The sequence below is a fragment of the Gorilla gorilla genome, chromosome 10 (assembly GCF_029281585.2).
Source record: "Gorilla gorilla gorilla isolate KB3781 chromosome 10, NHGRI_mGorGor1-v2.1_pri, whole genome shotgun sequence".
NCBI classification, from domain to species: Eukaryota; Metazoa; Chordata; class Mammalia; order Primates; family Hominidae; genus Gorilla; species Gorilla gorilla.
Window position 1 is genome coordinate 137,217,898 of NC_073234.2, and position 27,941 is coordinate 137,245,838.

At 56.9% G+C, this 27,941-nt stretch overlaps 2 protein-coding genes and 1 pseudogene across 8 annotated transcripts in view; 1 reads left to right on the top strand and 2 right to left on the bottom strand.

Annotated features, from left to right (window-relative positions):
* Positions 1-6,831, top strand: part of TMEM120B (transmembrane protein 120B) — a 68,831-nt gene extending 62,000 nt beyond the window's left edge. The window contains exons 12-13 of one of the 2 annotated variants that reach the window (XR_010129438.1): positions 371-5,909; positions 6,801-6,831. Coding sequence is in view for 1 of the 2 variants with exons in the window: in XM_055358229.2 (XP_055214204.1) it covers positions 371-484 (114 nt within the window). In the remaining variant the exon portion in view is untranslated. Of the gene's footprint in view, positions 1-370; positions 5,910-6,800 lie in introns of those variants that run through there. The other variant, XM_055358229.2, reaches the window with a different exon arrangement.
* RHOF (ras homolog family member F, filopodia associated) lies at positions 2,518-19,691 on the bottom strand. 6 transcript variants are annotated; one of them, XM_055358234.2, is made up of 5 exons: positions 18,491-19,685; positions 18,294-18,381; positions 5,850-5,959; positions 5,637-5,771; positions 2,518-5,444 (listed from the first exon to the last, which is right to left on the bottom strand). In XM_055358234.2, the coding sequence occupies exons 1-5, from the start codon at positions 18,773-18,775 to the stop codon at positions 5,376-5,378; spliced, it is 687 nt and encodes a 228-aa protein (XP_055214209.1). In that variant the 5' UTR covers positions 18,776-19,685; the 3' UTR covers positions 2,518-5,375. The 6 variants fall into 6 exon arrangements, with proteins under 6 accessions (XP_055214209.1, XP_055214207.1, XP_004054095.1 ...); XM_055358232.2 differs by having other exon boundaries at positions 2,518-4,426; positions 18,491-19,676; XM_004054047.5 differs by having other exon boundaries at positions 2,518-4,426; positions 18,638-19,474.
* A 716-nt stretch (positions 19,692-20,407) lies between these two features.
* On the bottom strand, positions 20,408-25,073 carry LOC115933015 (uncharacterized; annotated as a pseudogene).
* Between the last annotated feature and the right edge of the window lie 2,868 nt (positions 25,074-27,941).

Sequence of the window (27,941 nt, forward strand, 5' to 3'; positions counted from 1 at the left end):
AGATGTGGGGGTGGGGTGTGTGCGTGTGTGTGGTGTGGTGTGCTGTGGGGAAGTTCCTGGGGCGGGCTGGGCTGGCAGGTGTGGGGTGTTGTGGGGGGCATGCTTGGTGGGGGGCTCCTGGAAGGGCTAGGGGTGGAGCCTCTCCCAATCTGTGGATCCCAGGGAGGTTCGCCCCATCAAGCCCTTCCCAGGCCCTGCCCAAGCCTGAGGCCTCACCCTTCCCCCAGGTCTCCTGAATCTCTGCCTTCGATGGCAAAACCCTGCAGTTTGGGAGTTTGGGGGCAGCTGTGCTGGAGATTCTGGGGTGCTGGGGGCAGGGGTTCAGCAGGGCAGATGCCCCAGCCTCGCCCTCCTCTCTGGACTCCCCCAGGTGTTCGTGCTGGCGCTCACCTTCCTCATCCTCTTCCTCGGCAACTTCCTGACCACGCTCAAAGTCGTGCATGCCAAGCTCCAGAAGAACAGAGGCAAGACAAAGCAGCCGTGAGCCTCGGGCTCCTGTGCCCTCGGCCCGGACTTCAGACTGCAGGGGGCTCCCGGGCTCCTTCCCAGCAGCCATCTCAGGCCCGTGGCATCGCGGGGAGAGGGCCCAGGCCCTGGTCCCCCAGTGGACCCCAGTGGTCTAGAGGAATGTGAGCCCCGCCTGTCCGCACAGTGTCCGCCCACATATTTATGACATATTTAATGCTGGGTCCCCCATCGTCCCTGGAACCCGAGGCCTCACCCCTGTGCTTGAAGGTGGCTGAGGCCGGGCCAGTCTTCCTGGGGATGGGGCCTGAAGCCTCAGGGAGCCCCTCTGTTCCCACTCCTGTCATTTGAACCCCTCTGGGTGGGGTTTGGATGTGCCTCGCGGGGTTGGATTTATGCTGACCTGCTACTTACCAGGCCCAGGCTGGGGTGGTGTGAACCCTCAGTGTCCTGTGGCGCCCCCACCCCGGGGCCACTCTGCTTCTGCTGTGAGCCCCCTCCTCGCCCACCCCGCCACGTGGTGAGGGTTATTTAAGTTCTCACAGACCCACCGCGTCTGCCTCGTGCTCTTCTTGCCCCTGGGAGCGCTGGGGGCATCCTGAGTCAGGCTGTGAGCAGATTCGCCACCAGAGGGCGCCCTGGGCCCTGGGTCGTCCAAGGGGACAAGGATGTTCCCGTCTGTGCTTCAGGGTTCCCTGACCCCCCCATCCTGCAGCCCACCTTCCTGCAGTGTCGTGGCAGGTACTTGGAGAGTGGGACCAAGACCCTTGGCCCCTGTGGAGGGGAACCACCTCCCCCCTCCTTCCCAGAGCTTCTGGATGTTGTGGGAGGGAGGTGGGGGTGCCTGGCAGGCTCACCCCCAGGGGCCGCACCCTGAGGCGGGGCCAGAGCCACTGGGCATCGCTTGGGTCAGATTCTGCATTCGACGGGAGGCAGAGAGGCCACCAGGTTTGGCTGAGTGCTCTGCCCCACCATTCATATATGGGCCTCAGCTCCCCCTAACTGTGGCCCTACAAATCCCTAGGCCAGACCTCACAGCAGTGCCCACAGGCATGCCTTGTTTAGCCCTCCTCAAGGAATTTTAAAATTTTTAATTACTTTTTTTTCTTTGAGACAGGGTCTGTTGCCTAGGCGGGAGTGCAGTGGCATCATAGGTCACTGCAGCCTCCGCCTCCAGGGCTCAAGGGATCCTCCCACCTCAGCCTCTGGAGTAGCTGGGACCACAATCACACACCACCATGCCCTGCTCCTTTTTTTTTTTTTTTTTTTTTGAGATGGAGTCTCGATCTGTCACCCAGGCTGGAGTGCAGTGACACGATCTCAGCTCACTGCAACCTCTGCCTCCCAGGTTCAAGTGATTCTCCTGCCTCAGCCTCCCGAGTAACTGGGACTACAGGCGCGTGCCACCATGCCTGGCTTTTTTTTTTTTTTTTTTTGTATTTTTAGTAGAGACAGGGTTTCACCATGTTTGCTAGGATAGTCTCGATCTCTTGACCTTGTGATCTGCCTGCCTCGGCCTCCCAAAGTGCTGGGATTACAGGCGTGAGCCACCATGCCTGGTCACCCTGCTACTTTTTAATACTTTTTAGTAGAGATGGGGTCTCACTATGTTGCCCAGGCTGGTCTCCAACTCATGGGCTCAACTGATCCTCCTATCTTGGCCTCCCAAAGCGCTGGGATTACAGGTGCGAGCCACTGTGCCTGGCCTGATTACATTTTTAAAATGAGATTTCCCCTCCCCTACAGTGAGATTCCACATAAAAATCCAGATTTCTGCTTTCCCTAGAAAAGCGGACCTGGCAACATTCCCGTGGCACAGGACGCCTACTCTCCAGTTGCCACAGGCCCTGCCACCCCCCTGCCCTTCATTCTGGTCTCCTTTCTGGTCCTTTTTAGGCACCTGCGCATTTGCCCTAGATTAGGAGTCAGCTAGCTGTCTGTAAAGGGCCAGATGGCAACTATTTTGAGCTTTATGGGCCAGGTGGTTTGTGGCAGCTACTCTTCACCTGCAGCCACAGAGCACAAGGCAATGCAGAAAGGAATGGGTGTTGCTGTGTTCCAATAAAACTTTATTTACAAATCAGGCTGTGGCCAGATGTGGCCCACAGGCTGTAGGTGTCGGACCTCTACCGTAGACCATCATGAGACCTGGGGTTCTTCGAGAACAAGAACTCCTTGGTTGATTCCCCAGGGTACGGCAGGGCCTTGGGAACCTGGGTGGGCTGTGGAGGGTCTCAGAAGGCTCCTTCCTTTGGCAACCTGACTTCTTGGAAGCTCAGGCTTAGCTGACGCCCCAGCACTGGGCCAGGGGGGCTGAGGCAGGAGATATGGGGAAGGCTAGGAGTCGCCTGAAGCCGTTATCCCATCTTAGGCGACACCGACTCCTAGGCGCCCTCCAGAGCCAAGCAGCTTGCGACTTCTGGTGGGCACCAGAATCCCCTGGGATGCTTGTTTTAAAAGTCCTGGGCCGGGCACGGTGGCTCACGCCTGTAATCCCAGCACTTTGGGAGGCTAAGGTGGGTGGATCACGAGGTCAGGAGTTCAAGACCAGCCTGGCCAACATGGTGAAACCCTGTCTCTACTAAAAATACAAAAATTAGCCGGACGTGGTGGTGTGCGCATGTAGTCCCAGCTACTCAGGAGGCTGAGGCAAGAGAATCGCTTGAACCCAGGAGGTGGAGCTTGCAGTGAGCCAAGATCATGCCACTGCAATCCAGCCTGAGTGACAGAATGAGACTCTGTCCCCAAAAAAAAAAAAAAAAAAAAAAAAAAATTCCCAGACCCTTGGCCCCAGACCTTCCCAAAGGAGGCTCAGGGATTAGGTATCTGGCTGTTGGTGACACAGGTGGTCTATGAACCAGTTCTGAGAAACTGTCCCGCGTGGACAGGGGGTAGATCCCATCAGTTCTCAAAGGAGGCCGGGATGTCTCGCCTCCTGAACTCCACAGGCTGGTAGAAGCGGGGCTTGAGGGACAGCAGGTTGGGAGCTTGAGGACTAAGTGGGCCAGTCCTGTCCTGCCACAGTGGGGGGAAGAGTCCACAGAAAACTTACTCATGACCACGTGGGGAGCCGACTGTTCTTCCCATCCCAAGTCTTTGACACTGGGGGCTTTGGGTGAGACCTTAAGGAGATGGTCAGATGGGTGGTCCAGGGTATACTTTTAACAACTGAGAAGCCATTTTTTCTGCCCCCTGGGCACATATGCCCAGCTCTGCAAAGACAGTGGCCAAGCTGAAGACAAGTCTTCCATGTGGGGTGGAGATGGGAGGGGTGGGTGCCAGGCTGCGGCCTGTGTCCTCCTGATAGGCCCAGCCCCCTCAGTGGCCTCCGCGTTCCTGGGGGAAGGAAGGAAGGAGCTGGAGGATACAGTGGTGCCTATCTCGGGAGCCCAGGGAGGCGGGGACACAGGAGTGGCAGGCTTGGGGCGCCCGCGTGGAACAGTGCCAGGTCCACGTTTACCCACCACCAGATAGACTTTTTCATTTCAAGCATAACTTGAGTCTGCACTGGGGAGACACTCGTGGGGGTGGCTGTGATGAGGGCACTTCCGAGTCCCGACAACAGACACTGGCTCCTGCACCCACATCACCACCATGTCCCAGGGGCAGCCTGGAGGGGAGTTTGTGGTCAGAGCCCCAGCCAGGAAAGGAGAGAGTTCCAGAATGTTCCAAGAGTCTAGCCGCAGGCCCCAGACACCATGAGCTGGAGGGTCGGGATGGGGCAGCCTCCCTGGTGCAGTCGGCACCTGGGCCCCCGGGCCCTGTCAGTGCTGTCGTGAGGTCTGTCTGCCCTGGGTCAGAGCAGCAGGCAGAGCCGGCGCTTCTTCTGCCGTTGCGCCTTCTTCAGAGCGCTGAGAGCCACCTTGGCAGCCTCCCGGAAGACGTCCTCTACATTCTCCCGAAACTTGGCGGAACATTCCAGGTAGAGAGCAGCTCGGATCTGTTCGCAGGCGCTCAGGCCCTGGGTTGGGGGAGGAGCCAGCATTAGGTGAGGGGCCCCTGGAGGTCTCCTGGCACCACCTGGTGGGTTTGGGACTGGCTCTGAGGACTCTCCAGGGATGGAGGCCTTGGTTTGGGCCTGTCTGTCTCCTCCATCCTGGCTGCCCCTCACAGTGTGTGGGTGGAATGGAGGGCCAGGGCAGTGCAGCCCGCAGGTTGGAAGAAGCCCTGTCCAGGCCCCCACCCTGGCCTCTCTCCAGCTCCAGGCAGGGAGGGGCTGAATCCTGAGACCCGGGGTTGGTTCCCCCAGGTGTGTCTCCCAGGCCTGTGAGAAGAGTTGGAGGCCTCAAGACAGAAAGGACTTCCAGCCACCTCTCTCCCTTCTCTGAAAGTACCATTTAGGCAAATTAATTTGCCCTTTTATTTATTTATTTTTGAGATGGAGTTTTGCTCTTGTTACCCAGGCTGGAGTGCAATGGCGCGATCTTGGTTCATCACAACCTCTGCCTCCCAGGTTCAAGCGATTCTCCTGCCTCAGCCTCCCGAGTAGCTGGGATTACAGACATGCGCCACCATGCCCGGCTAATGTTGTATTTTTAGTAGAGACGGGGTTTCTCTCATGTTGGTCAGGCTGGTCTCAAACTCCCAACCTCAGGTGATTCGCCCGCCTCGGCCTCCCAAAGTGCTGGGATTACAGGCTTGAGCCACTATGCCCGGCCGAATTTGCCCTTATTAATGGTTATTTCTTGTGAAAGTTTCTTTTTGCCTTTGCATTCCTTTTATTCTGTTTATTCCCCCATGCCTCACCCAGAGTTGCACGGTCAATTGGCCCGTGAAGGGGACGCCTACTTTCAAACAAGGCAGACAGGACACGACAGGACGGCGGCTCATAGCACAGACTTTGGATTGCAGTGGATGGGACCAGATCCTGGCTCCACTTCTGGCTAGCTGTGTGGCCCTGGGCAAGCTGCTTAACCTCTCTGGGCCTCAGTTTCTCCCTCTGTAAACTGGGGGATGTGAACAGCGCCTGCCTCCGAGTCCTAAGGATTGGGAGTAGTCGTGTAAAGTGCTCAGGTCCACAGGCCATCAATACTAATAGTTAAAAATTATTCTTAGAATCTTGCTTCCCTCAGCTCCCTGAAAGGCCACTAAGGCACCCCAGTTGCAGAGGCCAAAGGTCCGGGAGGCTTCACAGCCACGGCTGTGCCCCAGGGTCTTGGCCCCTGGCCCACCTGCATGTAGGTGATGGGCTCCAGCTGGGCGGCCCGGAGCTTCCGCAGCTGCTCCTTGTCCTTCCTCAGGTCTGTCTTGCAGCCGATGAGCACCATGGGGATCCCGCGGCAGAAATGCGTGACCTCAGGGAACCACTGTGGAGGGAGGAGGCAGGGGATCAGGGGTGGGGCCGGGCCCAGATGTGGGGCCACCACCCAGGAGGCCGGCCTCACCTTGATGAGGACGTTGTCGTAGCTGGTGGGATTCATGACGTCATAGCAGATGAGCACGAGGTGGGTGTTCTGGTAGGACAAGGGCCGCAGCCGGTCATAGTCTTCTTGCCCTGAAAGCAGAGAGCAGGGGGGGGTCAGGGGACGTCCCCTCCCTGTCTGGACTCTGACGGGGGAAGGGGAAGGGGCCAGGCAAGTGACCCTGCCTTAGGGCCTCAATTTCCTCATCTATACAATGGGCAGCAAGCCAGGAGTGCTGGCACAGGCCTGTGGTCGCAGCTACTCGGGAGGCTGAGGCCGGAGGATCGCTTGAGCCCAGGAGGTCAAGGCTACAGTGAGCCGTGATCATGCCACTGCACTCCAGCCTGGGTGACAGAGCGAGACCCTGTCTCTTAACAACAAAACCCATGAGTGGCAGCCCCCCAAGTCCTGGATGGTGGTAAAGAATCCTCAAGATCAAACCCACACAGTGCTGAGAGCTTGGCCTGATTCTAGGGCTGGGGCTGGAGAAACTGCTAGAGATGATGCCGATAGCCAGTGTGATCCCCCTGCCCTGATGGTCAAGGGCAGAGTGCAGACTGGAACCCTCCCCTCCCCAGAGATTCAGACCTGTGGGGCTGAGTGGGCTCACAGTGTCCCCAAGTCCTGAGAGGCTGGTGTCTGGCTTCAGCCTCCAGCTTCTCAGGTTCTGATGCAGTCAGCTGAGTTCCCTGCCTATTCTTGCAAGCACTAGGAGGAGGGTGGTGGGTTGCTGGGAACAGCACCGAGCACCCTCCCCACCCAGATTCACAGAGCACACTCCCCGGGGGGATACTTTAATCCCGAGGCCGTGACGCCTGGCTCTGCCCCGACACGAGCTGAATCCAAATACGGATCTAGGCTTGAGCTTGGTTGGGTTTGCTTTTTTCTTCTTCTTCTTTATAAACAATTCTTTGTAACTTTTTGTATTGACAGTTTCAAACTTACAGTAAAATTGCAACACGAGTATGAAGAGCTCTCTGACTGTGATTCACCACCTGTTTGCATCGGCCCCTCTGACTTTATCTGGAGACAGACACTTCTGTTTCTCCCTGTCAGGGCACGGTAACTGTAGACATCTGCCTCTTCACCCCTTAGCTCAGCGCCTATCTGCTGAGAACAAGGGCGTTCTCTCCCCTGCCCCAAGCCCCAGAAACCGCATGGACTCTGCATTCTAATCTGATCCACAGGCCATAGTCAGATTTTGACCATTTCACCAATATTGTCCTTTATTTTTTTCCCCGTTGAGGAGTCAGCCCAGCCCAGGGTTCTACACTGCACTTAGTCATCCTGCCCCGGTATTTTTTAAAAATCCCCACAGTGAGAACTGAGAGCTTTTCAGGCTCATTGGTGACCAGCCCCCCGCCCCTCCACTTCCTTCCACTGAACAAGGAACGTGGAGGCCCAGGAATCCCCCTGCCCTGTCCCCAGCTGTTGCAGGTGCTGGGTGGCGCCAGCCTGCCCCCCGCTCCTTCTCTGCCAGACACCTCTCAGGACAAGTGGCCTCTCCACGGAGTACCACCAGGCCATGTCTGCTCCTAACCCCTTGCTGGTGACAGGGCATGGCCACCCTCTCCCCACTGGATCCCCCTCAACCCAGGGACCTCCAGAAGTCTTCAGCCAGCTCCCCCATGGAACAATGCTTAAGGGTGAGGTCACTTGAGGCAGATGAGACACATGTTCAAATCCCAGTTCTGCCCTCACTGGCTGTGTGACCTTGACTTAGATGGGACAGTGGTGGGAGTCTTGGCTTCCCCATCTGGGACATGAAAATCATAAAATCTACCTCACGGGGCTGTCACCAGCCAAGGCACACCATTGCACTCCAGCCTGGGTGACAAGAGCGAAACTCTGTCTCAAAAAAAATAAAAATAAAAATAAAAAATGAATTAACATAAAGCATTCAACGCCTCAGTTGCACAAGCCCCATTTCAGGTGATGAACTGCCGCCCGGGGCTCATGGCTAATGCAGTGATTGGGGCAGGTGCACGGCATTTCCTCCACTGCAGAAAGTTCTACTGGACAGTGGGCCCCTGTCTACTGCTGGCCACCCCCCGCCCCTACACCATCCTCATCTAAGTCCTCGTCTGTCCCTCTTCCCTGGCCTCCTGCAGCCCTTTGATGAATCCATTATCCACCTGACAGCTGGATGGATCTTAAAACACAAGTCATATCCTGGCCCCCTCTCCACAACTGAAGCATCTTCAATGGCTCCCTATTGCCCCCCCCCCCCCACCTTTTCTTTGAGACAAGAGTCTCGCTCTGTCACCCAGGCTGGAGTGCAGTGTCCCAATCTCAGCTCACTGCAACCTCTGCCTGCCGGGTTCAAGCAATTCTCCTGCCACAGCCTCCCAGGTAGCTGAGATTATAGGCGCTTGCCACCATGCCTGGCTAATTTTTGTTTTTGTCGTGTTTTGTTTTTGAGACAGAGTTTCGCTCTTGTTGCCCAGGCTGGAGTGCAATGGCGCGATCTCGGCTCACTGCAACCTACACCTCCCAGGTTCAAGTGATTCTCCTGCCTCAGCCTCCCGAGTAGCTAGGATTACAGGCACGCACCACCACACCCAGCTAATTTTGTATTTTTAGTAGAGATGGGGTTTCTCCATGTTGGTCAGGCTGGTCTTGAACTCCCAACCTCTGGTGATCCACTCACCTCCACCTTCCAAAGTGCTGGGATTACAGGGATGAAATTTTTGTATTTTTTTAGTAGAGATGGGGCTTTTGCCATCTTGGCCAGGCTGGTCTTGAACTCCTGACCTCAGGTCATCCACCTGCCTTGGCCTCCCAGAGTGCTGGGATTATAGGCATGAGCCACCGTGCCTGGCCCCTACTGCCCTCTGCATAAAATCCAAACATCTCCCCTGGTTCACATGACTTCATTGCCTGCCACACCCGCTTGCTCACTGCAGTCCCGCCAAGGCGCCATCTCACTGTTTCTCAAACCCACCAAGCTCTCATGTCCCAGCCTTTGTGCTTGCTGTTCCACATGCCAGGAAGGTCCTTCCCTCATTTCTCTTTTCACCGTTTTCTCCCTAGCATTTTATTCTTAAACATCCAGATTAACCATCTATATTTTTTCCCTTTTGAGGATAACTGCCTGCCCTCTGCGACTGCCTTTATAATAATACATCCTATACTCTATGCAGTTTTCAGGGTGCTTTAGTCTAGAAATGGTTAAGAAATCCTTGGCGAAGCGTGGTGGCTCATGCTTGCAATCCCAGCACTTTGGGAGGCCGAGGCAGGCGGATCATGAGGTCAAGAGATCGAGACCATCCTGGCCAACACGGTTAAACCCTGTCTCTATTAAAAATACAAAAATTAGCTGGGTGTGGTGGCGTGCGCCTGTAGTCCCAACTACTTGGAAGGCTGAGGCAGGAGAATTGCTTGAACCTGGGAAGTGGAGGTTGCAGTGAGCCAAGATCACGCCACTGAACTCCAACCTGGTGACAGAGCGAGACTCAGTCTCAAAAAAAAAAAAAAAAAAAAAAGAGCTGAGCGCGGTGGCTCACGCCTGTAATCCCAGCACTTAGGGAGGCCGAGGCAGGGGGATCACGAGGTCAGGATTTTGAGACCAGTCTAACCAAGATGGTGAGACCCCATCTCTACTAAAAATACAAAAATTAGCTGGGCGTGGTGGCAGGTGCCTGTAATCCCAGCTACTCCAGAGGCTGAGGCAGGAGAATTGCTTGAACCTGGGAGGCAGAGGTTGCAGTGAGCCGAGATCGTGCCATTGCACTCCAGCCTGGGTGACAGAGCAAGACTTCGTCTCAAAAAAAAAAAAGGAAAAAAAAATCCTTACATGACAGCCAGATATGGTAGGGAAATGAGGAATACTCCCACAACATAGGAAGAACCTGAGAGTCACAGAAATGAAGTGATTTGCTTGAGGTCAATGACTCAGTGACTGGGCCAGGAGTCAACCCCAGCTCATGAAATTCCAAGTGGGATGTTCCTTCTGCTGATACACACTAACGTGCTATTTTGTTTTGTATTGTGCAAAAATAGGTTCTGGTCCTTTAAGATGTAACAATGGGGTTCACAGTTCTGGCATAACATATTCCCTTTTACAAATATGGCAGGAGTGAACAGGTACAGTAGTCCCCCTAACCCACAAGGGTGGATTCCAAGACCCCCAGTGGATGTTCGAAACCACAGTCTAGAACTCTAGATACGCTGTTTTTTTCTATATGTACACACCTATAAGACAGCTTAGTTTATGAATTAGGCACAGTAAGAGATTAACAACAATAAGAATAAAATAAAACAGGGCCAGGCACCGTGGCTCACACCTGTAATCCCAGCACTTTGGGAAGCCAAGGCGGGAGGATCACTTGAACTCAGGAGTTCAAGACCAGCCTGGCCTGTTACCGAGCCAGCTACTGACTGACTCACGGGCAGGTGGTGTCTCCAGCAGGGATACACAGAGGAAGGGGCGAATCATATCCCGGGTGGGATGCAGCAGGACAGCGCACGATCTCATCACGCTGCTCAGAGCAGTGCATGATCTAAAATTTATGAATTATTCCTGGAATTTTCCAGGTAATATTTTCAGACCTCAGGTAACTGAAACTACAGAAAGTGAAACCGTGGATAAGGTTATAAAATGGGGCCCCCTTGGACGTCTTCTCTCATTTCTTTTTTTCTTTACTTTTTTTTTTTTTTTTTTTTGGAAACAGGGTCTTGCTCTGTTGCCCAGGCTGGAGTGCAGTGGCACGATCTCAGCTCACTGTAAGCTACGCCTCCTGGGTTCAAGTGGTTCTCCTGCCTCAACCTCTTGAGTAGCTGGGACTACAGGCAGGTGCCACCATGCCTGGCTAATTTTTTTTGTATTTTTATTATTTTATTTTATTTTTGAGACGGAGTCTCACTCTGTCACCCAGGCTGGAGTGCAGTGGTGCGATCTCAGCTCACTGCAACCTCCGCCTCCCGGGTTCAAGCGATTCTCCTGCCTCAGCCTCCTGAGTAGCTGGGACTTGACAGGTGCCCGCCACCACACCAAGCTAATTTTTTGTACTTTTAGTAGAGATGGGGTTTCACTGTGTTAGCCAGGATGGTCTCTATCTCCTGACCTCGTGATCCGCCCACCTCAGCCTCCCAAAGTGCTGGGATTACAGGTGTGAGCCACGTGCCCAGCCTTTTCTTTTGTTTGTTTGTTTGTTTGTTTGTTTGTTTTGAGACAGAATCTCACTCTATCGCCCAGGCTGGAATGCAGTGGCGTGATCTCGGCTCACTGCAAACTCCGCCTTCTGGGTTCACGCCATTCTTCTGCTTCAAGCCTCCAGAGTAGCTGGGACTACAGGCGCCCACCACCACGCCCGGCTAATTTTTTTTTTATTTTTTTAAGTAGAGACGCGGTTTCACCGTGTAAGCCAGGATGGTCTCGATCTCCTGACCTTGTGATCCACCCGCCTCGGCCTCCCAAAGTGCTGGGATTACAGGTGTGAGCCACAGCACCTGGCCTTTTTTTTGTATTTTTAGTAGAGACGGGGTTTCACCATGTTGGCCAGGCTAGTCTCAAACTCCTGACCTGAGATGATCCACCTGCCTCGGCCTCGCAAAGTGCTGGGATTACAGGCGTGAGCCACCACGTCAGCCAAGGTTGTTCCACTCTCGTCACACACAGCAGAGACAAGGGTTGAGACTTGACCACTGGGTTTGGCAACTATGGCATGCAGTGACATCAGGACAGGAGGTGGCGGGGCAGGCATCAGGCTGCAGTGGGTGAGGGAAGAAGTCAGCCCTGGGGCACTGGAGGCAGTCACACCCTGCCTGCCTTTCCTGGGGCCTCTGCCCTTGCTGTTCACTCCTCCAGAAGGCTCTTTCAACAGGGAGCAGTGTGGCTCCTTCCCTCCTCTCCTTCAGGGCTCTATGGAATGTCGCCTCCTCCCAGAGACCTTTCCTGACTGCTCTGAAACAGCTTCCTTGGCAGTCTGCCCCATGACAGTGGCTTTACTCATGGCTCTCACCCCTACCTGATTTCACAATACTTCTCTGGGGCCGGGCGGGGTGATTCACACCTGTAATACCAGCACTTTGGGAGGCTGAGGCAGGTGGATCACTTGAGGTCAGGAGTTCGAGACCAATCTGGCCAACATGGTGAAACCCTGTCTCTACTAAAAATACAAAAAACTGGCCGGGTGTGGGGCCAGGCGCGTGCAGTCCCAGCTACTTGGGAGGCTGAGGCTGGAGAATTGCTTGAACCCGGGAGGCTGAGGTTGCAGTGAGCTGAGATCGTGCCATTTCACTACAGCCTGGGGAACACAGCGAGACTCTGTCTCAAAACAAAAACAAAAATAAAAAACAAAAAAAACAGTAATTCTCTGGGTTTTTTGGTTTGCCTCTCCTGCGGGCAGGAACCACCTCTGTGCTGTTCACTGTTGGGTCCCTGGGAACACAGGCGAGCTCAATACCTGTTTGGTGAAGGAAGGCTCAAAGGAAGGAGTGGTTGAAGAGGGTTAATCGTCATCTCTCCGGCTTTAGGTGCCCTGCAGCTTTGGCAAGGGCATTCCACTTCCTGACCTGTGTTCATGCAAGCAGCCACCCTGGGAGGTACGCTGGGCGGGGACAGTTCTTCCTGTTAAGAACCCAAGTGGTGGAGGGGGCCTTTGTTAAGGTCAGAGACAAGCACCCTGTGAGCCAGAGGCCAACCAGTCCCCAAGGTCAGCTGCCTGCCAGGCCATTCTAAAAGCACCAGTTCTGCCAGGAAGCTGTCCCCAGCCTTCCCAACTGGGAATTAACCTCTGGGCCTCAGTTTCCTCATCTGTGAAATGGAGATGTGAAAAGTGAGTGAGCCTTGACGACAGTCATAATAAAGATGGTTAATATCGACTCTCTTTCTCTCATATAAAAGTCATGGTCTAGACTGGGCGCTGTGGCGCATGCTTGTAATCCCAGCACTTTGGGAGGCTGAGGTGGGTGGATCACTTGAGGTCAAGAGTTCAAGACCAGCCTGGGCAACATGGTGAAACACTGTCTCTACTAAAAATACAAAAATTAGCCGGATGTGGTGGCATATGCCTGTAATCCCAGCTACTTGGGAGGCTGAGGCAGGGGAATCACTTGAGCTGGGGAGGTGGAGGTCGCATTGAGCGGAGATTGAACCACTACACTCCAGCCTGGGCAACAGAGTGAGACTCTGCCTCAAAAAAAAAAAAAAAAGGGGGGGGGCGGGGTTTGCTCTGTTGCTCAGGCTGGAGTGCAGTGGTGTGATCATAGCTCACTCCAGCCTCAACCTCCTGGGCTCAAGCCATCCTCCTGCCTCAGCCTCCTGAGGAGCTGGGGCTGCAGGTGTGTACCACTGTGTTACATGCCAGGTCTAGCTCAAAGCCCTTCACCTGGATTAACTCATCTTTCCCCCAAAAGCCCTACAAGGTAGACACTATTGTTGGCCCCATTTTACAGGCTGAGAAACGGAAGCACAGAGAGCTGGAGTGACTTGCCCCAGGCCACACAGCTAAGGGGAAGCTTTGTAAATAACAGAGGACCTTACTGGAGTATTTTTTTTTTTCTTAGCCTACCCCAGAAAACAGGAAGGAATCCTCACCCTACTTGTCCCAGCCCTGACCAGGTGAGGAAAAATGTCAGCCCTCTCAAGAAAGAGGGCCTCTGGAAAGGGAGAGGCAGCCAGCTCCGACTCCAGCACCTCCTCCAGGTTGCCTTCCTGGCTTGATTCTGCCCAACCCAGCTTTCCCTAGAATTCAGTGTGGGCCTTTGGGGCGTAGGGGTGGTGGGGGGACCAGGCCTGCAGAGGACTACTTCCGTGTGCACCAACCCCATGCCCACTTGGGGATGGGGGAGTGTACTATTAATAAATACCTTCTCTCATATGAGTCAGGAGGGTCAGGTTCCATTCACTCATGCACATTCTGGGCGGGACTGTTCAGGGCAGCCTCCACATCTTGAATTGATGCCCACATTTCCCTCTCTGGGTGTCAATTTCCTTATCTGGGAGAGGGGGTGATAACAGTGATAACCCTCCCCCTAATCTGGAAGGTGAAAGCCCAGGAGAAGGGAGGCAATGCTTAGAGTGGGAGCGGTGCCGGGGCAGGGGTGGAGTGGGGGGCAATGCCGGGAGGCAGGAGGACTGCTATTGTGGTTACTGTTGAAATAGAAACTTCCAGGAGAAGTTAATAGCCTGTCATGGTGGGTGGTCAGAACCCCAGAATCTTTGGACCCAGAAGCTTTAGGGGCCTCCCAGCCACCAGGTGATACCATTACCCTCCACATTCTACCTAAAATGATACCAGGGCTGAAAGGGTCCATGTCACCTGCCCGTAGTCACAGAGGGGGCCCATCCAGCCTCTGCAGATGGGCTTAGAGGTTAAAACAGCCCAGGTAGACCAGGCGTGGTGGCTCACACCTGTAATCCTAGCACTTTGGGAGGCTGACATGGGAGGATCACTTGAGCCCAAGAGGCTGTGGCTGCAATGAGTTATGATCATGCTACAGCACTCCAGCCTGGGTGACAGAGCGAGACCCTGTCTCTAACCATTACCCGCCTCGAAAAAAAAAAAAAAAAAAAAAAAAAAACCCAGGAATTACATGCAAAGGATGCACGTGCTTCTGGTAAGGAAGTCTCTAGGCCTGGGCTCCCCCTAGAGCCGCCCATCGTCCTGACGTGCACTCAGGCGGTGCGGCAGGGCTGGGCGGAAGGGAGGCTCATGCCGCACACAGGGCTATTTTCTTGTTGGGATGAGGCTTTGCCAAGGAAGTCCTGCTTCCAGGGACAGGGGTCTCTAAGGCCCAGAGCAGAGTTGAGGAGAAAAGACCTCAAATCTGCAGGAGGACACACAGGGCAGGTGGCCCCCAGCTCCAGCTGGGGCGTTGGTCAGGGAGGGGTACTGGCAGCATGAGAAGTGAAGCTGCCAGAAGAGGAACCCACTTTTACTCACTCTGCTGGGGGCCGCCCACCTGTGCTTTCCCAGGGAGACAGGGGCTGGGCAGCCCCCAGCTGGGAGTTGAGACCACCTTCTGGGTGACCCCAGCCTTGGCTCAGCCCAGGCCTCTGGTGCTTCTGGGGCTCACAACACACATCTGTCCCTGGTTCCTTGTCTTAGCAACTCCTACTCCATTGCCTAACAATTTTCTTTCTGTTCCCATCTCAGGCTGAGAAGGGGACCACCGCTCCCCGGGCAACCCCCATCCCATCCTGTGCCCCTCTAACCCTGGACCCCACACCTTGGCCCTGATGAGCTCACTCTCCCGTCTGTGTCTTCACAGCCCACCTCACCCCGCCTCCCCCGGCCCAGGAAACTTCAGACTTCACCACAGCTTCCTGCCTCAGAGGATGTCAGGGCCCCGGTGAGGCCGACAGAGCAGTGAGTGCCATGGCCCCCGCCCCTTCCCTTCTGAGCCCTGCCAGCCCCGTCACCCGATCTGCCCTCCCTCCGCTGTGGTGTCTGTAACTACTTCCTCAGGAGGGAGACAGCCAGACGGGCCTTCCACGAGGGCCCCTGTGGGCAGGGTCCGGCCCCTGCCCAGGACCAGCGTTTGGTCTTGGGTGTGGAGAAATTCAGCCTCTGAGAGCCACCCCTGTCTCACAGCTCTGGTGGCCACCAGTCGGGAAGATGCCCCTTCCGCCACTGTGTGTGGCCCATTGGGTTCTAGAACTTTCTACAACTACGTTTACTAGACTCATTTCTGGCTTGGCGATTCCCTCACCCTCTTGGCCTTTGCCTCTCTCTACATGGCCGCCTGGCCATGGCTTTCTGTCATGTTCTCCTGAGAGCCGTCCACCTGCAGGCAGAGATGAATCATCTCCGGCATTCAGATCCACTACCCATTCATTCCATCACCTTCCAAGCCTTGCTCCATGACAAGCACTGGGACCTGGGCTCTCCCTGGTGGCACTCACTGACCAGGGGATTTCCTCCTATGAGCAAGCCTTCCCCGGTCACGGGGGGATACCCTACAGGGAGCAGCCAGATTTCTTCTCCCTGGGTGCCTCTCCTTGGGGTCTGTCAGACTGTGAGGCTAGCCGCCTCCCCTGAGCCCTGCTTCTCTGCTGCTTGGAAGAGACTTGCCAGGGAAGATAGATCTCCCCGCTGCAGCAGGGGCTGGGGGCCAGCTCGGGGCATGGCACCGTAGATTCCAAAGCACAGGCTTGAGCTAGGGCTGGGCAGGGATGGTAGGAGGATCTTTTTAATTTTTTTTAATTTTTATTTTTTGAAACAGGGTCTCGCTCTGTTGCCCAGGCTGGAGTGCAGTAGCGTGATCTTGACTCACTGCAATCTCCGCCTCCTGGGTTCAAGCAATTCTCCTGCCTCAGCCTTCCGAGTAGCTGGGACTATAGGTGTGTGCCAACACGCCTGGCTAATTTTTATACTTTTAGTAGAGACGGGGTTTCGTCATGTTGCCCAGGCTGGTCTTGAACTCCTGGCTTCAAGCAATCCTCCTGCCTCAGCCTCCCAAAGTGCTGGGAGATGGAGTCTCGCCCTGTCGCCCAGGCTGGACTGCAATGGCACAATCTCGGCTCACTGCAACCTCTGCCTCCCGGGTTCAAACGATTCTCCTGCCTCAGCCTCCCGAGTAGCTGGGATTACAGGTGCCCACCACCACACCCAGCTAATTTTTGGATTTTTAGTAGAGATGGGGTTTCACCATGTTGGGCAGGCTGGTGGACATCATATATTAATCTGATTTAATCCTCATGACCCTCTTAGTGCTCATGACAGATCAGGAAACTGAGGCCCAGACATCCCCAATGATACGTAGCCAATAGAGCTGGGGTCAAAGCCTAGATCTGATTCCAAAGAGGATGGCAGGAACAGGATGGGACAATGGATGGGATCCCCATGGTGCCAGTGGTCGCCTGCTTCTGGTGACTGTAGCAGGGGATGCTCCTCCATCCCTCTGGTAGCAGCTCTTAGCACAAATTCTTCCTACACCAACTTGCAGCTTTCCAGAATCTCCACAACTCAATCTACTCTGACATGTTCCTTGAGCATCTCTCTCTGGGCAAGGCCAGAAAGGCCATCCCTGTTCTCATGATGTGGAGGCTGCCCTGAACAGTGAACCCCGGGACCTGATAGGGGAGGCCCTGAGGGCAGAGGAGGAGGAAAGAAAAAACCTCCTGCCCTCTTGCAGGGCAGTGGGTTGCTGTGAATGTCTCCACCCAGCAGCACTTGACTCGAAAAGTGGGTCAATGACCTTGCCCCTCCCTGGCTCCTGCACAGGAAACATGAGAGTAAAGGTGTCCCAGACCATGACTTTTACTACCCTCTGGGCCACGCCCCGGGAATTCCTCTGATGCCTCGGCTCTCCCAGCTCACCAGGGGCTAGAGACAGGCGCTGTTTTGGGGGTGGCCCTACAGGGCCCACATCCCACAAAGACAGGTTCCTCAGAGGCCACGATAGGACCTGCTGAAGTCGGAATGGAGGGGGGCTCTGAGCTAGGACAGCCCCTTTTCGGGTCCTCTCCAAGGTCTAGGTGGGGGTGGAGGTGTCTGGATTTTGGCTCCATCCTAGGTCAGTGTCTGACCTCACCTCACACACACAAGGCTTGGCTGGCCGGAGAGGGCCACCGGATGACGTGGTTCCCTGCAGGTCACTAAACACTGAGTCACAGAGGTGGGGTGAGGCCCCACCTGGGGATCTCAACCTTTGGTCCCCAATGTTGATGAAGCCCAGATGGGAGTCAGGGTCCTCCCACTGACTGTGTTTCTCCTGTCCCCACCCCTCACAACACCGACTCCCAAGCAATTGCACAAAAATCCGTAAACCACCCGTGGGGGCCTGCAGGTGGCAGGCAGAGCCTGGTGTGGGGCCCCTGCCCCCAGTGCTCTGTTCCTTCCTCAGTTCATTTTCTACACTGTCTGGTTTTGTCCCAGGGAACTAGGAAAGCACAGAAGTCATTGTAGCCACACAATTCCAGAACCACCAACTGCAAGCCGTGGAATCCTGGGAGCTGCAGACACAGAACTCGCATCCACAGGACCCCAGAGCCTCAGGCTGCAGAGCGCAGGCCACAGAGCCCTGGAGCCACAGGCTGATCTGCAGCCGGGAGCATCCCAGAACCACAGGACCCAGACACACAGCCCAGGCAATCCCAGCACCAAGGGACTCAAATCTGCAGCTCACAGAGTCTGCAGAGACCACAGCAGGTAGCGCAGCAATCCTGGAACCATGGGAGGCACAAGAGCAGCCCACTGCTTTCTAGAACCACAGGAGAGGAACGAGCTGTGGGCTCTCAGCACAGAGCTGGGAGGGTGGCCCCAGAGTTCACCTCCTCCTCCAAATACCTTCCACTTACATATCGGGCTTGGCCTCTAGGGCCCCACAGCCAGCGCCCCTGAGCGGCCTCCAGGAGTGAAGAGCCGGCCGAGGCCCTGCCAAGGCTGCAGGGCGGGGACACCCAGTGGGGGACGCCCGGGAGGGGAAACCCTTCGGGCGGGCGGACCCTCGGGCCCCCCGGCGCGCAGGCGCACTCACCGGCCGTGTCGTAGAGGTTCAGGGTCACCTCCTTGCTGCCAACGGTCACGCTGGCCGTGTACTTCTCGAACACCGATGGGGCGTAGTGCTGCGGGAGAGGCGGTCGGGTTGGTCCTTAGTGGGACCGGCGGGGGCCAAAGTTCCAGCTGAATCCACTGTCCACCCCCCTCACTCGTCCCGGATCAGCCCCCCCTCACCTCGCTGGGCTCTGGAATTCCCGAGGGGGCGCCCCGGGGTGGCGGCCGCCTATCCGTGCTCGGGACGCTGGGGACTGAGGGTCGGGGCTCTGGGCTCAGGGTAAGGGGCGTCCATCGCCCCCACCCTAGCCCCGCTGCGGGCCTCACCTCGGGGAAGGAGCCCTGGCTGTACACCATGAGCAGCGAGGTCTTGCCGCAGCCGCCGTCGCCCACGATCACGATCTTCAGCTCCTTCCTGCCCGGACCGGGGGCGGCGGTCTGGGCCGGGGCCCCGGGGGCATCCATTGCCCGGAGCCCGCAGCACTGGCGGCGGCGCGCCGGGCACTAGCGGAGCCAAGAGGTCGGGGGCGGGGCGGGGCCGGAACCAGCCCCGCCCACTCGGAGCAGCGTCGCCTCCGCCAGGCAGCCTCCCGGCCGACCTCCCAGCCTCAGTTTCCTTTCTGCTAAGGTCCCAGCCCTGGGTGTGGGTATTCAGCTCTCAGTCCCAGGGATACTGCGGCACCGGAAAAACGGGGCTCAGCTGTGAGCAAAGCTCCCACCCCCAACCCACCGCCACCCTCCGCGCGTCACGTCGCGCCCCTCGCCGGCGAGACCCGATCGTGGCTGTCCAGCGACTCCAGGTGCCCCTGATTAGCAGGCTCCGCCTTCGGCAGGGACCCTCTGATTGGCTGGCGCGGCCAGACAGGGTCTCCCGGATTGGCTGGCTGTGCCTCCGCACTGGGTTCGAGAAGCCCCCGGCCTCCAGCTCCGGGAAGAGCCCCTCAACTTTGCACTGCCCCAGCGGCGTGGCTTGGCACATGTCCGCCTCTGGCCTCAAGCTTCCCCACAGGAGGTAGCGGCGGTGGCACCAGGGAAGATGCTGACGCGAGAGTCATGTCTGCCCACCTTGCCTGGGCCAGGGACGCCAGCGTGCACGCGAGTTCGGGGTGAAGGACTGGGCTCCGCTTACCCGCACCCCGACCCTGGGCTGCAGGGTGGACGTCTGACGCCCTCTGCCGGGCAATCGCCTCGGCGCCGGCCGCTCCGGGCGCAGGTTGGCCCGAAACCACTAGGGGCGGCCGCCTCCTTCCGGCAGGAGCCAGAGGCGTGAACCACGCAAGACGTCGTCAGGGAGGGGCAGGTTGGAGTAGCTCTAGTTGAAGTCAACTTGGTCCCTCTCCTTGAGCTTTGGAGACTGATAACCCCACACCCACCAAGAAATGTAAGAAAATGCGTTTCCTTGCCAGCAGCCACATGTCCTTCATCCCAGGAATCCCCCCAACTCTCCCATCCCCTGATCAAAACAGCTTATTTGTTGAGCACTTACTGTAGGCAGTGCTATCAGGGCTGCTGGCTGAATTACCCGTAGCCCCCACCCTCCTCTTACTCCTCACCCTGGGCGGGCTGACTGCCCTCTGCACCACCCAGATGAGTCGACAGGGTGGCAGAGGGACCCCCCCTGGAGCCGGTCCACGGCAGATAGGCACGAGAGCATGGCCGAGAGTGGGATCCTACCAGCTGGGGTAGGAAGAGCCCATTTCTAACAAAACCCCCAACAGCAGCATGGTTGGGGGCAAGTGACCTTCGTAGTTTCCTCAGATAGGGGCTGGCAGGACTCAGGATCTTTTTGCTGGCGACCCCACCCCAAAGACTCCCAGTTTTCAAGGTCTCGGCAAGGGTCATGTAAACCTCACTTCGTGGAGGAAAACCGCCAACCTGGCAGTTCCATGGTCAAGGTTCTCACAGTGCAAGCAAGGCACGGTCTGACCACCAGAGGGCAGCAGCGACCGACCACAGAATCCCAAGACCACAGCAGAGCTGGGAAGGGGAGGCCGGGGAGGCACCCCAGGTTCTCAGTGGACGCCCTCTTCGGGCACTGGGCAAAGGGGAATCTCCTGGGTCAAGCACCCCCTAGACAAATGCACAACAACTCATCCATTCCTTTTTTGCAACACGTTTATTGAGAGGCAGTTGTGCTCCAGCCTTCCAGGAGGTCACAGTCTTGGGGGAAGCAGTGCAATGGAGGTTGGAAGCAGGGGAACCCTTTACGGAAGGCTGAACGCTGGCTGGCATGCTAGGCCTGGCAGCACTGGAGGGCAGGCAGGGAAAGTAGGGTGGGTAACCCAGCCTGGCAAATGCACGGCAGCTAGAAAACCTCTTCAGGTTCCGGGGTGGCTGGGCCATGAGAGGGGAGGCCAGGCAGGGCTGTCAAGGTAACCGGGGTCAGATCATGGAGTTGCCTGCCAGGCTCCATGGGAGTGGGGGACAGAAAGAGAGCAGCCCAGCTACCAGCCGGGCCCTGAGCTCCCTCAGGGTGACCAGGGAGGAGCTGTGACTGGCTGGGGAGGCAGGGCTGGGGCCGAGGTTCCCCAGGACGACAGGAGGGAGCCAAGGCACTCTAAGAGGTGGAAGAAGAGGACCAGAAGCTGGTGAGTGCATCACTGGAGCCCATAGGAGGGCTCCTGACTGTCCTCAAAAGCCTCAGACCTCAATGTCCACTTTCTCCATCCAAGAAATGGGGCTGTGATCTCTGCTTATGACAGCACAAGCTTGCACAGAAGTGGAGGCGGGAAATAAGCACAAGTGTGCCTTCCCAGCCCGGCCTGGGTCCAGGCAGAACAGCTGATACTGGCCCCAGTCTGCCCACCCACCCCTGCTAGCCAGGAGGCTGGCAGAACCCCAGCCCCACCTGCCTGGAGCGCGTTTGATTTGGACTCGACTGTTGTGGTGATGGAGGGGGGCTGGATCTGTAGCTAAAAATACCTCGGAGCCAAGCCAGCTGCTCAGAGCTTCCTCGGAGGCTGGGCCGCGCTGGGCCCACTGAGGAACTGGGCATGCCCACCCAGGAGGCAGCTCCCTTACCTGCTAGAGGTTGAGGGCCCGAGTCACTCCCCCTTCCAGTCACCAGGAATTCCGGGAGAGTCTGAGAAAGCAAGAAAGATTCTTTAAGCTGGTTCCTGACACAACAGCTGTTAGGCCACTGAAGCCTGGGGGAGCGGCCGGGTGGCATTTGTGGGGTCAGCTCATCGGTGTCCACACAGGGGCCTACGCCATAGTGCAGCCAACAGGGAAATCAAGCCCTGGAGAGTTGCAGGGGCCCAGCCACTGCTGTGTTGTCAGAGCAAAGTCCAGCCAGCCCCAGTGAGGCTGGAGGCAACGCTGTGGCACCCACTTCCCTGGATGCCTGAGAACCCTGCAGAGGGGCCACCCACATGAGGCAGAAGACACTCAGCCTTCAGGGATGAAGCTACTCCCTGAGGTCCCAGGGACGGGAGCTGGCCTGGCAAATACATCTACCCTGCCTGAGCAGTCCCCAGGCCTTGGCTGCCCAGGAGCACTCGGGGACAGGCCAGAGACAAGGCCACTCCTTGAGTGCTAAAAGTTCCCGTCACAAAAGCCAGACTCAGCAACAGCTCAAAACATTATTGTCCGGCCAGGCGCGGTGGCTCATGCCTGTAATCCCAGCACTTTGGGAGGCCGAGGTGGCTGGATCACCTAAGGTCAGTTCGAGACCAGCCTGACCAACATGGAGAAACCCTGTCTCTACTAAAAATACAAAATTATCCGGGCGTGGTGGCGCATGCCTGTAATCCCAGCTACTCGGAGGCTGAGGCAGGAGAATCGCTTGAACCCTGGAGGCGGAGGTTGCGGTGAGCACAGATCGCACCATTGCCTGGGCAACAAGAGCGAAACTCTGTCTCCAAAAAAAAAAAAAAAAAAAAAATTATTGCTGGACCTGCTCCTCCCAGCGCTCAGGGGCAGGAGCTTGCTGGAAGTCACATGCCAGCTACAGATGCACTGGGCCAGACAACCTGAGATGGTGGTGCCACCTCACTGCACAGCCCAGGCAGAGGCTGTGTCTCCACCCAGAGGGTCCAAAAGGTCATGTTCCACGCTAGGGCTCCGGGCGGAGAGGCCGGAAGAGGCGGGGACGCCGGCGACTCAGTAGTAAGGCAAGTCCTGCCACCTCCTGGCCGGCCCTTCCGCTGGCGTGGCCCTCTCTCTGCAAGCCCTGGGGCCCAGCGCCAGCAGCGGCCCCGCCCCGCGTTCGCTGGGTGACCGGTGGGCGGGGCGCCCTCGAGGGACCAGCAGGAACAGCAGCAGCAGGACAAACTGCCTCACCCTCTCTGCCCCAAGAGGTGATAGTGGGGGGACAAAGAAAGAAGAGGGACCAAAGCAGAGAGAGAGGGGTACAGTCCAGCCAGGTGGGTCCTGACACCGCGCCGAGAACCACATCCAGACCACAGCTGAGCACCCAACAGCTCACTGATTGGATCCAGGGAGGGGAGAAACTGGCTGGAGCCCTCCAGGGTGCAGCTGGGAGGGAGACGTACATCAATTACTTAATTATCCAAAGCAGGTGGGGAGTAAAGACCCCACCCGGAGAGCAACGAAGACTCTAAAGGGAGGCGCCACACCCTCGGGCGGCAGAGGGTCACGTGAGAGCAAAGGGGTTCAATGGCAGAGCCAAATTTAAAACAGGTTTCAGGGAGTATAGAAGGAGGAGGCTTTTGGGATATTAACAATGTGAACCTCAATTTTTATCAGGTGCTTTCGCCCTCTTGCTGTACTTGGGCAGCGGGGAGTCTGGGCAGGAACACTCTTCCCTCCCAGCAAAGGAGCTGGACCCAGCACGGCTCATCGGGGATTGAAGACCCAGCCCTGGCCCTCACAGGAGGAGCCAACAGCACCATGCCAGTTACTTCCAACCAGACAGTCCCGGGCAGGGATGCCAGCAGACAGCTGGCACGGGAGGAAGCCCAAAATAACCCAGACAGCTGGGGTGAGGGGGTGCCATGGGCACAGGCGCTGGCTGCCAAGTCAAGCCACCTGGAACCCCATCCTGGCTCTATTGGTGGTGGCCTTGTGACCTTGGGGAGTCACTTCTCCCCGGACCACGGGTGGGTGACCCAAATCTTGACCCCATCATGGAACAGCCCCTGTGGATGGGGAAAGGCCTGCAGCTGGACTCAACCACTCCAGAGGAGAACCGCGTTGGCCGCCTTCCCAGGGAGCGCGAGATTCCCCTTTGCCCTGAGGCAGGGACACGTGCTTCAGCAGGTGGGCTGGTGCGGGGGGAAGCTCTGAGGCAGCCCAGCCCCCACCCCCTGCAGCCACTCCCAGCAATAACCACGATCACAATGGAGGCCAACTAAAAGCTTGGGAGGAGGGCCTCTTTAACGCACTTAATCCTCCCACCACCCTTTCCAGCAGGCATCCTTATCACTTTACAGGGAGACACTCACCCAAGGTCACCAGCACTGTCGAGATCCTAGCCCTTGGTGAAATGACTATCTCCCTTAACTTAGCACCAAGATACCTTTAGCAAGACCTCCGTGTTAATCCCCACAGGCCCCCAGAGCTCGGTGTAGCCCTCACAGCGGGAGTGGGGCACAAGTCCCAAATAGGGGAGGTGGTGTGATCAGGAGCACCTGGACCCAAATGGTTCATCAAAGCAATCACAAAGCAGAGATCACAAGGGGGGGGCGCTCCGAGACCAAGGGCCACCATCTCCAGCTGTGGAGCTTCTTAGACACTGAGATGGGAAACTATTCAATACATGAAGTTGGCTAGCGTTAGAATGAAATCAATTACTATGTGCCAAGCGTGGAACTTGGCACTTCTGCGTCAAAACCCCAGGTGTTACCAGGCTAGGGGCTGGGGTCTCAAAATGTGTTCCCAGACCACAGCATCAACCTCACCTCACCTGGGAACTTGTTAGAAATGCCAGTCCTAAGCACCAACCCACTGAATCAGACACTTGGGCACCAGGCCCGGTGGTCCATTTTCAGTGAGCCCCCCGTCCGGTGTGATTCTGATGCCGGTTCCAGACTAAGAACCACTGATCTAGCCCTGTTTTCGGAGATGGAGAAATAGGCTTGGAGGCTATGCCGCTTACGCAAGGCCATAGCTGTTCAATGGCTCGCCAGGTTTCAAATCCAGCTTTGTCGGTTCTAGAAACAAGGCTTATATACAGGCCTGCCCATTCGGGGACTGGAGAAGAAAACAATCCCAGGAAGGTGGGGAAGCGTCAAGGAAGGCCCTTTCATAGAGAAAGCTGGCCGGAACCTCGGGTCTCTGTTCTTTGCCTGTCTAGCAGCCAGACATCAGAGGACGGCTCACACTGTCACCCCACATGCCCCACGGGGACGGCTGGAGGGAAGGCCACAGCACAGTTGGGCTTTCTGGCAGTGACCTGTGTCTTTCAGAAGTAGGCGGCACCCAGGGCCCTCCCCCCGCCGAAGAACACACAACTGGGAAATACTTGCAAGTGGATCCTCGTATGCTGCTATATTCGGCAGAGAATTACACGCCCCAAATGCCTGACAACAGAAGCTGACAGGCGGGGATGGATGGCCCCGGCGGCCCAGCAGGCGGCCCTACGCGCTCGCAGCTGGGGGGGTTGGGGGGGCGGGGCCGCAGAACCAGCCCGGCGGGTTTGGGGTTCGGCCCTCCCTGGGCTGCAGGCCAGAGCCCCCCAAATCTCCCTCACGGTCTGGGCAAGGACTCACACCTACCTTAGTGGGAGGACTGTCAGAGTCAAACTAGGCCTGCCCCTGCCGTCGACAGAAGGAAAGATTGTCCATTCGGGGGGTGCCCGAACGTCGCCCCTTCTCCGGCCCAAAACCTGGAGGAGAGGAAGGTGGAGGGCGGATCAGGGCGTAGGGGGAGAGAGATGTGACCGGCCGAATGCACAGCGGACAGGGGCTCCGGGGCTGAGAGGGAGCACCCCAGACGCCGCCCCTCCCCCAGCGGCCCGGGCGGCCGGGGGTAGCTGAGTCAGAAGGTTCAACCCCGGCCCGGGCGGCGGCTCATCTGCATTTCCAAAGGCCCGCCCCGCCCGCACCCTCCCCGGGAAGGGCCAGAGATCTGAGGCTTCGCCGGGAGCCCCGCGCCTCGGGGGATCCCGGGGCCCCCCCTCCGCTTTCCCAGGCTTCCCCCACCTCCTGCCTGGAGAGCTGGGCTGGAGGGCTGCGCCCTGGGCTGCCCAACGGGGCGTCTGCGGCCACCCCGAGGGCCTCCCGCCCTGAGTGAGGACAAAGGGGGCGACCCCCCGCCCCGCGCTGGCTCGGCTCTCAAAGGGCGACTGGGAGGTCGGACCTGGGCGCCCAGAGCTGGGTGGGCAGCGGGGGCGGCCTGGGGTCAGGGCCAGGCCGGGCCGCGGCTTCCGGAGGAGCCGGTGGGACCCGGGGCGGCCTCGAAGCCCCGCCGACCCCGTGGCCCTCGGCTGCGGGCGCCCGCGCAGGACAAAGACGAAAGGGGGAAGCGGTCCGGGGCGAGGCCTCCTGGTGCCCGCGTGGGCCTCCGGGTCGCCCAGCCCCCTCCCCCGGCCGCTCCTCCCGCCTGGCGCGCGGCGGCCGCCACCGCCCCAGCCACGGGCAGCGCGCGAAATGGCGCCCATCAGGCCGCCGCGCCCGGCTGAGGCGAGCGCGGGAGGCGCGGCACGCGACGCCCCCGAGGCCAACGGCCCCCGAGACCCGGTCGCCAGCGCTGCGCCCCGCGGGCTCTCGGGGCCCGACCTGGCCGCGGGCCCGCCTCCTGCTCCGGGCTCCCCACGACCGGGGGGACGGAGGAAAGGAGGAAGGAAGGAAAGAGAGCCGCCGCCATTAGTACCGCAGCCCTGCCCGGCTGGGCCCGCCTGCCAGACCAGCCCGGCCCAGCCGCGACGGGCTCGAAGCCTGTAAAGAAAACTGGTGTTTGGGAGGAGGAGCGAGCGCGGCCGGGAGGACAGGAGCGCCGGGCTGCGGGCGGAGATGCTGCGTCATGGTGCCAACATGGACGCCGGCCTTTTGTCCTCCTTCGCGTTGCCAGCGCAGGCGCGCCCCGGAGCCCCGAGAAGCCGGCTTCGGGGTGCGGAATCCTCACGATCGAAAGGAAAGTGGGCCCAAGGCTGGGCGATGAGGCTCCCTAGTGTTTTAAGCCCCCCCGTCTCCAAAGCACTTCAATTTCTTCTCCCCATCCAGGTTCAGACCTGGGAAGAGCGAGGGGGCGAAGGCAGGCGGCTCCAAGGACCCCCGAGGGTCGCTGCGAAGCCCGTCTTCTCGCCCTGGGGGCAGAAGAGGCACAGGGGTCCGAAGAGCCCTTCGTGTCCCAACCCCCCGCCCACTGCCCGCTCCGGCTGCCAAATACAATGCTCCAGAATCCTCCTTCTCTTCTCAGCTCCCAAACACTTGCAGCCCTTGCTTGGCCTGCAAAAGGGTTTCCTCGAAGGGGCAAAAGGCACTTTTTATCTTTCTTACTTACCCGCTCAGCCCGGTGCCATGGAGTCTAGAAGATCAAGCTGGGCGGTGGTTTTGGAGACGTTATTGTAAAAACATATATATTTTTTGATTTAGTTGGGAAATTTGGGGGTTATGGTGGTGTCTTTGTTCTTGTTACCTTTTTGTAAGTTACACCCTCACGTTCTGCTCCTTCCACTTCTGCAAACTTTCCAGGGTTGGGTAGGCAAAAAGGCGGCTTCGCTGAGGACTGTTTACTGCTCTGGATATAGCAATGGTGTGATCGTCATTAAGAGACAAAAGGCGAAAATACAGTCAAATCAAACAAAAGGCAAAAGACGCACCAGCCGCCCAACCACCATAGAAAATACCCCCCACTTAACGTTGGTGTTTGCTGGAACCAGCTAGGACTTGTTTTCCAGTTTTAATCTAGTTTCCTGTGACGGCTTTAGTCTCTCTACACAAAGAAAAGGTCTTCCTTTCCCTCACCCACCAGCTCCCCCCAACCCCCAACACCAAAGACGAGAAAAACAGGGCTGTTTTTCTTCAAATAGATCGATTTTCAAAGAAAGTGTACAAGCTACGGGGAAGAAAGCTGACTAGCATTTAGTGCTGTAAACATTTTCAAAAGCGTAAAGCTAGAACCTTAGCTTTATAAAGCAAGATCGTCTCAAGCATCTTAACTGGCTTATATTAGACAAGAGAGACAAAGACATACATGCAGATGAAGGTTCGGAAAATTAAGGACATCTCAGCAACATTAACATCAAAATTGTACTGCGTCAGGACAGAATGGATTGGGTACTTACAATGTAAAAGGTTTTTTAAAAACTAAAAGAGTAACAACTGCTCACAATTTTTTGTTGCTGCCATTTCGCTAGTCCTAAAGCTATATACATTTAAAACATTACCTTGTTAAAAAGAGAGAAGGAGTTAATAAGATGGCCAGGTTTAAGTGTTTAATAGAGGAAACTAGATATATTTAAAAATTTATTGTTCAGTCAAGAGAATACAGATTAAGACAGCTCCAAGCTCCCCCCACCCACCCATAGAACAAAAAGAGGAAAAAAAATATGTCATTTACTTAGGTTTTTTTGGAATTCAAAACTGTTAACTGCTGACATGAATGGTGTGCTATGACCTAGTTATACAAGACAAAGATGGATTCCAAGTCATAAGGAAAAATCCAGATCTTTTTAAAAAGTCTTCTCCAGTCTTCCAACTGTGAGTCCTTGGGCCTGTTGACAAATGTT

Bases quoted from the DNA above. Each gene is read 5' to 3' on its own strand.
- RHOF (XM_055358231.2), bottom strand. From the start codon at position 18,775: ATGGATGCCCCCGGGGCCCCGGCCCAGACCGCCGCCCCCGGTCCGGGC. The intron at 18,382-18,490 runs GTGAGGGGGGGC...CCTCTCCCGCAG, and splicing joins GAATTCCAGAGCCCAGCGAG to CACTACGCCCCATCGGTGTT. The intron at 4,427-5,636 runs GTGGGCCAGGGG...CCCCCAACCCAG, and splicing joins AGCCCATCACCTACATGCAG to GGCCTGAGCGCCTGCGAACA.